The sequence below is a fragment of the Mugil cephalus genome, chromosome 20 (genome assembly GCF_022458985.1).
Source record: "Mugil cephalus isolate CIBA_MC_2020 chromosome 20, CIBA_Mcephalus_1.1, whole genome shotgun sequence".
NCBI classification, from domain to species: Eukaryota; Metazoa; Chordata; class Actinopteri; order Mugiliformes; family Mugilidae; genus Mugil; species Mugil cephalus.
The window spans coordinates 7,918,073-7,930,081 of NC_061789.1; the positions used below are offsets into that span (position 1 = coordinate 7,918,073).

The 12,009-nt window shown below is 43.1% G+C and overlaps 1 protein-coding gene across 1 annotated transcript; it reads left to right on the forward strand.

Annotated features, from left to right (window-relative positions):
• Positions 1 to 804: 804 nt before the first annotated feature.
• On the forward strand, positions 805 to 9,620 carry LOC124998476 (centriolar coiled-coil protein of 110 kDa-like). The gene is made up of 14 exons (XM_047572914.1): positions 805 to 1,303; positions 1,920 to 2,132; positions 3,554 to 3,682; positions 4,262 to 5,462; positions 5,728 to 5,849; positions 6,028 to 6,205; positions 6,519 to 6,628; positions 6,870 to 6,986; positions 7,083 to 7,184; positions 7,265 to 7,381; positions 8,166 to 8,239; positions 8,340 to 8,405; positions 8,512 to 8,571; positions 8,657 to 9,620. The coding sequence occupies exons 2-14, from the start codon at positions 1,968 to 1,970 to the stop codon at positions 8,730 to 8,732; spliced, it is 2,517 nt and encodes an 838-aa protein (XP_047428870.1). The 5' UTR covers positions 805 to 1,303; positions 1,920 to 1,967; the 3' UTR covers positions 8,733 to 9,620.
• Positions 9,621 to 12,009: the final 2,389 nt, after the last annotated feature.

The following is a 12,009-nucleotide window of genomic DNA, read 5'->3' on the forward strand; positions in this document are numbered from 1 at the left end:
GCTCAGTGGCCACAGGTTCAAATAACAACCGTGATGTAGAGAATTGAAGATGAAATCGAAGAAAAACGTCCATCTCCTATGTAAAACCATGTGGAGTAAGTCATGCTCGCACAAATTCAGCCTTCAAAAGCCCAAAACTGTCAGTCATGAAAAAAATGCTTTAAATTCCACAAATACTATAAATATGTTTCGTAGTCTTGTGTGTCTTCAGTATTTTACAATGGCCTGTACAAAGAATATGATAACCTTAATTTCAATCTCAAATTTATTTATTTATTTATATACAATCCAGGAACGATTGAATTCATACATATATCAGAATAAAGCAAACATGCCACATTTAAACATGATACAGACAAGACTGCAACATAGTGTAGATTATGCATGTCACGTGTGTGTTATAGGGATAAACAAGAGCAAGAGAAGATGGAGAGAAAGTCACACAGCTAATGAAATACAATTCTAGTTTATTGTGGATATTATAGGGAACAAATGAAGAGAAGTAAAAATTGGAGTAATATGATCTCTCCTGCAAATTCCCGTCAGCTTTCACATCTGATGGCCAAGGACGTCCCAGGCAAATAAGTCTAAACTAACGAAATCTGACATGCGTCAGATAGAAGTATGAGGGGTATAGTCAATGTACTGTAAGACCTTCATGGGTTTAAGGGGGTTTATGGTAGTCGTTGCAAAATATGCCCTCTTTTTCTCACTCCCCCCCCCTCCTTCCCTTCTCTCCCACGCCCACCCTGAGGCCCACCCCTGGGATTCAAACCCACTCTCCTCTGCGATAAGTACGTCTAACTGCACTATCACAACCACGACGCCGCTTATAAATGAAGACACAAGGGTTTACATGTTAATCTGCCACAAATTATGCGATTCTGTTAATTGTACAATAGAGGACTCGTTCCATTTTGCTTCATCGCTACATTTGTTTTCATTTTCATACCTCGCAGCATGCATCCATGGCATTCATTCTGCAGGCGAGCCGAAGAAAAATATACAATACAAGTAGCGAGTCATTACACACGGAATGAAAAAACGGAATGAAACGTTTCTAAAAGAAAAGGAAACGTGGCCAGGTCGCGTGGAGCGTAACGGGACGCGGCCCGCGTGCAGCTGCTGGGAGGAGGCGCTGCCGGAGCCGGAAGAGTTGAAGCGATGATGATGATGATGGACAAACCGGGATTGAGATGAGAAACGTAAGGTTATTTCTGCCGAAGTGAGCGCTTCCTCGTGGCAGTTGTCCGTCTCGTCGGTGGGAAAACGAGAAGAGGATATTTTTTTCTCCATTGTGTAGGTAAGAATAATGAGAACAAGCCTGGGCGACGCGGTGTCACCCTTCATTCTGCTGGGAACATCTGTACTAAAACGTTTACGGCTTCAGAATATGCCAAAGCGAGGTCATTTCTTTGAAAATTACGCTTGCTCTCTTTAACAGCCGAATACAAAAAGAATACTACTGTGCTGTCTCCTGGCTGTATGTATATATGTAATAATAAGGCGACTGAAGCCCATTCTCTGTAGCAGCAATGACCCCTGGTTGAATTTATAACAATAAATATATATTCGTTGTCGTTGTTTTAATATCAATCATACAACTAACGTCCAATATTACCTGTCCGGCAAAAAGGTCTGTGCCATCATTTTCCTGACAGACATTACAGAAATAGAAACTGTATTGATCAGACTTCCATGAGACACGGAAACGGAAGACAGCCACCAAGGTCTGTTAGAGAGGAATGGCAGGAATGTGATGAGTGCGAGATAAACACTAAGGGCAGACAAGCCCTCTTTTGTTGCAGCCACTATTTGTCCTGCTCTACCACTTCATACCCCAGCTGCCTTCCTCTGGCGAATCAGTTCAGTCTAACCTCACATCTATTTCCACCACATCCTCTTGTTTCATTGAACAGCTGGGCCGACGGGAGCTACATGGTGTGCGTTTCCCACCCTGAGTGCGGATGTGTGGGTGTCCAGAGATGGAAAGCTACGAGGACTTCTGCCTGCGGACTTTGGCTGCGCTGCAGGATGGCGAATTAAAGAAGGCGACATGTGAGCCGCTGCTGTCTTCCCTGAAGGCCCTCTCTGTCATCCACTTTCACGGAAGGGCCGTGCTTTCACCTCTGGTAAGGAGTCACTAACGAGAACTAAGAACTGACCCTGAAGGGACAGCACAAGATGTACATCAGCTAAATCAATTAAAGCTTCTCCGTCCTGTAAACAGAAGTCTGCAGTGGACTCAAGTGTTTAATGATATTACTTTTCTGTTCTGGTGAGTGCTGTCCCTTTAAGGGAGAGGGTTTTTTCGCTTTTGTAAGATAAGCAGGGGTTACAAAGAGGGATAAAGGGAATTTTGATGCTGCATGCTGGACGTCTGCTTGAGATCTTTCACGCTGCTCGAGTCTTGAGAGTCGCCAGCCTCGGTTCGTTTCGATCCGGTGGATGCTGGGTTTGCATTAAGAGACGTCACTGCAGACTCAGCAGTGCAACAGCAGCATGCTTCTGCTCCTCGGCGCCCTTCACCCCCGGATAACAACATGGCAACGTGGCCTCACACAGTTTGATGTCCTCCAAAGATGGATACCTCGAGAAGTCGAAATAAGGGATGAACTGTCCACGTGTGCTCTTCTAGCTCTCAGGTTCTGGGAGCTTGATTTACCCAGACAGATGCCAAATTCAATCACTAGGAGACCCCACCTCGCGCTCAGCAGTGCAACAGTGCAGGACTGCTGCCGTCAACAGACTTTTCCTCCTGGATAACTCCAAAGATTTTTGCACTAGTCACTAATTCACAGCACGGCCTCCGCGGTCTCATGTCCTCCCCAGGTCTATTGTCAGCGGCCCACGTTTTCATCCACTACAGCGCCCATGTGAGCCTCTGCAACTTGTCCCGGAGGCTGGGGGAAAAGCACTTTGTTTTGGTCATTGGCATCAGATCAGGGCACATTACTGTGGACTGCCTCAAGCCGGCACCCATGGACTTTTTCTTTTTTTTTTTTTATCACCAGAAGGTGGCTCTACTTTTTAGTTACAAAATGCTTGGATACTGCTGCATTTAACACAGCAATAAGTTCCTAAACTTGTCACTAGCAGTTGATTGGATGTTATAATACCATAAAAACAAGCACACGACTGATTAAGTAAAATACGTGTTTATTGGACCTTGATAACATATAGATTACTGGAGCAATTAGTGGAACTGAGCCATCATTCTGTCAACCTGCCTCGCATACGCACTTCTCGCAAAGACGAGCCAAAATGTCTGCCATGCAAAATGTCTATTTGATCAGCAGCTGGCAGAGAGGGTATCTGAACATCAAGGCTGTTTGACGTCTGTGTGAAACAGAGGCCACTTGTTTTACATTCCTAAATACAAAGATACAAGGTAACTCTAGACTAACCCCATAAATACAGTTAGTGTTTTTTAAACCATAACACACTAATCTTTTCTCATTTGTGACGACACGGCTTGAGTCTGTAAAGTGCTGAAGAGGCGCAGCCCTTTTTTTGGATCGGTGTTAAATAAACGCGTCTTCTCATTTTCCAGTTGAGTGCGGAGCAGCGGAGCGAGATGTGCGTCTACAGGCAGAGGGCGGTCCAGCTGGAGTTGGACAGACAGAAGCGGCAGAGAAACAGGCTTTTGGCGCGGGTCCAGGACATACTGGACCAAACCCAGGTCAGTGACACAGCGCGGTCCTGGTCACAGACCTGGGTGTGATGCGATAGCTGAATCGAGTGGAAAAAAAAGGGGGGGACGATATGTTTTGTGAATGTATGTCATCCAAATGGTCATACGGCATTCATTTTATCCCATTTACAAGCATAAAAATATACCGTGCTTTTGATATTTTTCTTTTAATTTAATTTTAAGATATAAAAGAGGCCTGTGTGCCAGTCCCACGGTGTAACACAGAAACTAAATTACAGCTTGCGCCACCGTCTCTAGTGACATTTGCAGATTTGAATAAAGTTTATCTGACAAAACAGCTGCTCCAGTAGGCTGCGCTATTTTTACCTAATGATGGCCCTGTTTTGTCAAGTCAGTGTCCACAACAGTATTACACATTTGCACATCTGCTCCACTTATGAAATTTAAAGTCTTTGCATAAATGTGATTTATCTTGGTCTGTTGCCACCACTGCCCACTTCTATATGGATTTTTACTAAGCCATTAGATGAATATCTGACCTTTCTTTTCTTTTAATTGTTTGCCACTGATGAATAAATTCAGCCTCTATTTTCATCACTTGCGCAGGTACAGAAAGTGCAGAGTGAAGAGGCTGACAAGCTGCCAGTTTCCAAATGTGCGACAGTCAGTGGCTACACCCTGGTCACTGATTCTCCCGGGCTTCCCAGAGACTCTGGATTCGGGCTTGAGACGAGTGATCGACCTGTCACTCCGCGCTCCGAGACCCCCGTCCTTAACGGTTACGTGGCGGCGGAAGCAGCGAGGGCGGAGAGCCATGAGAGGAGCGAGGAGGAAGAGGAAGAAGATGAGGAAGATGACATTAGTCTGGACAGCCTTCTCAAGAGATCAAGGGAGTATGTGAAGCGAGAACAGAATCAGCAGGGATCAAAAGTCGCCCACGCAATCGCCCGGACTCCCGAATCCGAGGCCGTCGAGGAAGAGGAGAGCTGCAGCCCCGCGGGGGACGCTGGCGTCGAGTTTGGATTCAGTCTGCACCACAGCCCCGTTGGACCACCTCCGATTAAGCATCAAGCTCTGTACGACCCTCAAAAGCCTGCCCGCCTCTCGCCCGGTCTGCCGGAGCAGCGCGTTTGTCTGCCCAGTCCGGAGCCTAGCGTCGTCCGCCGTCCACAGAGACGCCACAGGCCGCGCCCGGTTTCCACAGGGAACATCCATATATCATTTCCCATCGGCCCGTCGGACCTTATCCCCCGAAGCCCGGGAAGGTCGGGGGAAGGTGTGGGCGTGGCGGATTGGGCAGAAGCTCTCTCACAAGCTCACGTGTCCGCGGATCACTGGGGTTCACCGATGGGTGAAGGCGGGCCCGGCGGTAGCGCGAGCGGCAGTCGTCGATCCAGCCACTGCGGCACCAGTCCGCTGCAGGAGACCTGCAGCCCCGTTAGCGCGTCGGTCCCCAGCCCGATAGGACACCGTGACCATCTGGCGACAGGTTTTCGCAGGCGCTGCCATACCTTGGACAGCCAGCCTCAGACCTACCACGCTGGAGCTGAGCACATAGACCGCAGCCAGGAACGGGTCCCCCGCTTCATGGCCGGCGTCACGTGGCTGGGCCCGAGTCGCCGCACCGCCGCAGCTCCCTTGAACCAATCTTACGAGGTGGAGGCTCCCTCGCCGTCTCTGCTGAAGCCCAGAGCGACTCCGGACTTGGCTCAGGTCAAACTCAGGATGGAGCCCGATGAACCAAACAATGGCAGGAAAACACCGGCTGTCCTCAGAAATACAGCCGAGACACAGGCCACCATGACAGGTGATTACTTCTTGAATTTTTTCTTTTTTTTTTTTTCTTTTGTTGCAGCACTTTGACTAAATTAATTTCAAATTACTAAAGGAAAATTTAAAAGAAAAGCTATTAGTAAGTATGTATGTAATGCTTATAATTTTATGTAATTTTCACACTTTGCGAATTCATGCTCCGGGCCAGATTTCACCCTCTGACAGGCCGCCGTTGACCCGCGGGCCATATGTTTGACACCTGTGTTCTACATCATGTATTTCTATGTGCATATGGACAGATGAGACCCAGTGGCGAGCGCAGACTCTGGAGGACATGCAGAGATGCCTGGAGCAGGAGCACGCCTTGCAAATGTCGTTGCTCCTCGCTGAGCAGGAGAAGGAACAACAGCGCCTCCGTCTGGTCAGCACACAGAATCACACAATGCATATTATAAACAGTTTAAAGAAGGAGTATGATAAAAAAAAAAAAGGATGTTCAGCTGTTTACAATATACGAAGAAAAGCAACATCAAAACATGCTGCATTTATGCTTTTTAGGTCCTAAATTAATTAAAACAAATGCATGTATGTGTGCGTAGGAGCTTGAGGAGACAGAGAGAAGACTGAAGGAGCAGGGCTGTGTGCGTCCTCTAAGTGGAGATGCTGGTAAATGGAATCGCAGGTCTGTGAATGACATCTGCCCCGTCATGAGCCCCTCCTGCCCGGGTCTAAGCCCGAGCCACACGCCACCCGACAAATCTCCTGGACACAGTATAGGTACCACCTCATTTATTACCGTGGTTAAAGTTTGGTTACGAAAGAGATTTTATTCAGAAATGGACGAGCGTCACAGTGCATTGATTCCTGAGCAATCACGTGGTAGCCCTTTATCTAAATGAGTAAACACTATAAAACATATATGCAACATTTACAGTTTGAAAAGGAAGCATGACTGATAAGAAAGTGCAAACCAGACAATTTTTTTCTTTTGGATATTAGTTTTAGAATGTTTTAATTAGACAAAACATATTTTAATCATTCCTTAGGTACTGTAAAAAGTATACTCACAAACCTCTGTTTGTTCCTCCAGCTTTTCCTGGTCCAGTCCCTTGTACTGTTTCTTCTACCTCTGTCCAACCTCCGGTTTATCTGTGGGGCTCCACTTGGGCAGCTAGCAAACCGCAGGCAAGGCTAAGCCTGGTGGGTATATCCTAGTACGGGAGGGAGTTTGTATCTGTGGCCAAATACAAATGTCGATGATAAAGTAATACATCAAATTGTCAAATATCCCTGAAGATATTTCTATTTCTGTTTCTACTCTGCACACCAACCAGACTTTTGTAACAGTCCTCAGAAAGTCCAACGTCGAATATTTATTGAAATTCTCAAACCTTCTCTTCATGTTCCCTTTTTGTCACGTCCTTTCTTTTGTGGTATCCAGGTTCTGACCACTGAGCAGCAAAGAGGCTTCTGTCGCATTGGCGCCATCATTCGCGGTTTCCTTACGCGAAGGCTGCTCAAAACAGAGAAGATCAAACACCTGCGCCAAACCATCGTGGTACGATTACTAAAAGTTCATATCGAACCAAACACAACCACAGTGTTTAGTGAACATGTAAAAAAACTTTATGAATATGTATTTGTGTGTCCTTAGGATACGCAGGAGTTCATCCGTTCGCTTCAGACTGAAGCTCCACAAAAAAGAGGCACCTACTCAGCACAAGATCTCTCTCTGCAGGAGAGAGTTAAAGCCCAGGTATGACTGTGTAATACCGTCTATTAACAGCAGAGGTCCCTCTTACTTTGTGTTTATTGCACGCTTCTTTTTTCCCTCAGCTACGTTCGGCCCTTTATGACATCCACGACATCTTCTTTGAATTGCCACTCGGGGATCGACTGGCGTTGCTGGAGCAGGACAGGGAGCTCCGCGCAGAGAGGAAGCTACGAGACATGGTAACCTGAAAACGTGGACCATATTCAATCAGGAGAAAGTCACATTTGTGGCCCTTCTTTTAGGATCTGAATGCAAAAGTCAGGCATCATTTCATTTATCAGTCTATGATCACGAACTTACTTTTTTTATTTGGTGATCATTTTTGTCTTGCAGGGTGTAGCATGAATTTTTGCAGGAACTTTTCTTTTTAGTCAAAATGATGAAAACCAGTTGTCTTTTACTCTCTCATATACATGTGCAAAAAACAAAATCATTAACATCTTTTCTGATTTATTTTTTATAAATCAGTTAAATAACTTCAAACCTGTTCAAACATACCAAAATGTCAATAGTTTTCAGGATTTTAACCCTTTAAATGTCTGATTATATAAAGTATTGTTGTTGTTTTTTTTTACAAAACCCTCCACAAAAACTGAATTATTTTGCGTAAAATAAACATTAAGGGGGTGATTGGTGGTGATTAGAGTCTTGGATATGTCAAAGATTAATAATAAAATTGATTTTATTGCATTAGTATTTTTTATGTAGCATCAGATACTCCCTCTGATCACTTTTGTGGAAAAAATGTCCCATTGACTTCCATTCAAACCTAATTTTTTAATCTCACTGCCATTAGAGTGTAAAACCATGCATTTTATTCTGTTAGCATGTCATGTAGAAGTAATGATATTTGGCATTTTTACAGAATTTCACCACATTCAACAGTTTCCTCCCACACACATGCACACACTTGTTTATATGGGTGTTTCTGCTCTCAGTTAAAAACCGTGTTCTCTCTACCAGGAGAAAACCAAGTCCCATAAAGAGAGAGTGGGTCTCTCTGCCGCCACACAGAGGTCTCTGGACAGGAAAAAGAGGTGTGACGAGAAAGAAAACACACACCGCGCATCATATCCGATATGGTTTTAGATGTTTTGGATGAAAGATATATTTTTATATAGTATGTAACTCTTTCAGGGTCGGTGAATCACCAGCGCAGGCCAGGAAAATGTCACAGAAACCAAAGAGCCCCACTACCAACAGGTACCAAACGCAGCAGTGGGATTTGGAACACAATGTATTTTTAATTAATTTATGTAATTTTTTAATTTTAACGGGCTTTGTATTTTTGCTGTGTCAAAACCCTCAGAGTCCTGAAGCCAAGTCAAGGCCAAAATTCTCCTGTCTCCGGCCAGCTGAACCGCCAGGGGTAAGTCTAAACCTCCACTGCTTTTCATAATTGTGTCTTTTACCTCTGAAGTCATCACAGCGTGACAGTGGCTGTTTTCTCTCAGGAGCTGGTACAAAAAGACCCCGGAGGAGAGGGTGCGGCGGTCGGACAGCCTGAAGAAGCAGCACTCTCTGGGTTAGCGCGTCACACCGCATCTTCAGACCTGTGAACTTGAATTTTTAGTCTTATGTCACAAACCTCGCACCATGGAAACTTTAGTCGCCGCTGCTAACAATACGACTGCGTTTAATGTACTTTATAGAATTTATGAAAATGACTGTATCCACTGCAACACTTTATGCCATGTTTGTACGTCATCACAACACTGTTGGTTTTGACTGTAAGTATTTAATGCAGAACCTTGAATGCAAACTAGAAGAAGATTAGAGCTTTATGGACATTAGTTAACGTCGTTATCCGTGCCTATAAGAACTATGCCTTTGCTATGTGTCATAGATTAGCATGCATTTATTTTCTGTTTGTAAATGTGAAGTGCTTTTAGCCGTAAGTGAATTCGCAACCAGCAGGTTCATGCTGACAGTATTATTGTATTAAACAATTGTTTTTGGTTTTTTAAATTGTTTTTCCTCAAGGGCTTTGAGTACCTATTTGTGCTTATTTTTATTCACTGGTGCTGAGTTTATAGTACTTTGTCTCAAGATTTGGCTGAAATCATTGCCTAATTGAAAAAAAAAATAGTCTAAATGTATCTGTTTACACTAAGCTGTGATGTTTGTGGCGTTCATCTACAGTAGCTTCACACGACAGACCGTTCACATTAGGAAATGTTGAGCACCATAAAATTACTAGGAGCAAAAATCAAGTAGCTACACAAGACATTTATGTAAACATGTTATCTAACCACCTGTTCACCGTAATGCCACACTGACCTAATTCAGTATGTTGATGTTTTTCACTGTGAGATTTACTGTGTTCTCTTAACAAATATTGTTGTTGTTTTTTTTTTTAATAATTTATTGTCATGTTTTCTATGACCATAATAAACATTTGAAACATTTACAATGAAACTGGCTTTACTTGAGGACTTTATTTTAAGATTTCATGAATATTATTACAATTGTATATAAATAAATATTACTAAAATATTAATAATATCCCATGAGGCTTAATATCCTATTGTATCGTGTAGTAATCATTTTGTATTATTGCACATTCTCAGTGTCCTAAGAATCTGCAGTGGGACACATCTCAGTATCACATGGCGTAGGCCTCATCAACACTTTAAGCAGTGCAGTAACAGTTTAGTTTATTTCAAATATGTAAAAAGCAAACAAAAAAAACATACAGGAATGAACAAAAATAACCCAAAATGAAAAAATAAAATAAACATGAACTGAATAATCCATATTCTACATATCTTAAAAGGAGTGGGAGGAAGTACTTTATTACAACCCTTTTTAACAGTGTCAGTATATATTAACTCTTACATTTCACTCATAAGTAACAACAGAAAAATTACAACTATTTTGGGTAGTTTTCTGTAGAATCACAATGCATATCAATCTAGACCGACTAGTCAAAAACAAAATAAAATGACAAAAAGGTTGTATCTGACCAAAATCACTCTTCTATGACAACTGTTTTGGTAAAATTCAGACAAAGATACATAAATATATGATAAGACAAAAAAAAAAGATACAATTTGTAAAGCTTCTTTTTTTCTGAAATAATATATCCTTAAAATTCCCAGAAAATGTCTCTGTAATTGTTTCTACAATTGACAATGAACTTGTAACAAATGATTGTGGTAAACTACCTACAGATATAGACAGACGAGTGACATGCTATACAAAACAAAGACTTCCTGCTGCAGTTGTAGCTGTGCAGTGATTCTAATACCTTTCACACGTGTTTGGTAGAGTCACAAGCCATCCATCCACGCGCATGCATTTACATTCAATACTACTTAAGTAGAACGCTTTGAGTTGAGATGTCCCTTCATACCTGATGAAGATATTCTTCGATTCATTAGCAGGGATCACTTTGCTGAACCGTGGATCGGGCCTGGTATCATACAGGTTGACCATGATGACTTGAATTGGCTGGCACAAACAGTTGAAAATGCAAACACAGTTTATTTTAAAAAGCAACAACTGCTGTATTTCTCCATAGCGGCCATCTTCCAGTTTAATAAAACAGTCAGTTTGGTTTGACTCTTTACAGCTGGCAGAGTGGTAAACCGTGTTTCTGAAAATGAAGCTGTCAAAGGCTTCTAATGATCCGATGCAAACTGGTTGTCCTAAGAGTTCTTCTATCGCTAGTTCGAAGGATTCTGTGATATCCACATGGTATGATTGCCCAAGAGGTTTGAAAGAGCGACTGCCTTCATTTACTGGTGAGAGTTTAGCTAATAACTCCCCAAAATCAGTATCTTTGTTGAACACCAAAGAGTCGAGGTGTCTCGGTATGTACTGCCAAAAGATGAACCTCTGGTAAATTTGTTTATAGTCGAAATCAACGCCCTTAAACAGAGACCTTAAATTTCCATTGTTAATTTCAAACCTGAAAGCTGATGTTGCCCAAAGAGGCCCCCAGTTACGTACACTCTCAGTTAGATGGATTAACTGATGACAGTTGAAAGTCACGTTTTCTTCACCGTAAAGTTCTTCCATCTTAACTACAAAGCGTTTTAAGTAGTTATGAGCCAGCTCAAGGTCTTGCTGGGATATTGATTCTTGGAGCAGAATGTGAATGCTAAATGACAAATGGAAATAATGGTCCAGAAATGAAGCATGCAGGATACCTGGCAGAACACTAATAGAATGAAATAGAAGGAACGCTCGCCACTGTGATGCTTTCCAAGACTCCCAACACTTCAGTGACCACGGACGTCTGCCCAGTTCTAATGTTGGTTTTAGACTGAGAAGTCGGGAGTCCATCTGTGAAACCTTGTGACCTATATACCACGGTTTCTCAGAGTTTCCTTCTTCCAGCCACAGAGACATGAGTTGTTTGGTCACACCAACTAGAACTGAATGCATGTACTCAGGGACAAATCCAAACACAATGTCAAAAAAGGGAAGCTTGGAAAGAACAGAGCCTCCTTTGACTCCATACGTTTGCAGAGAGCTCGCAGAGTTTCCAGATTGCCTTGCATGCTCCTGAAACATTGACTTTGACCTTGGTGCTTGTTTCCTTTCATCGTATGTGTACGACCTCATGTGTCCACTGCCCTTTTTGACCATTGTGCCAGGATGTAAACACCAGTCACAACCATATTCTCCATTGAACTTCTTGCAGTTCCTGAGAAGAGGCCTCGCCTCAGCATCAGAGGAGCAAACCAAGGAGAAGACTTTTGAATTGCGAATTGTGCCACTACTGTCTCTCCACTGGAGTGGATTTTGAGCTAGATCACGACATTCATGAATGAAAGGATTCAGGAATGTATTAATCGTA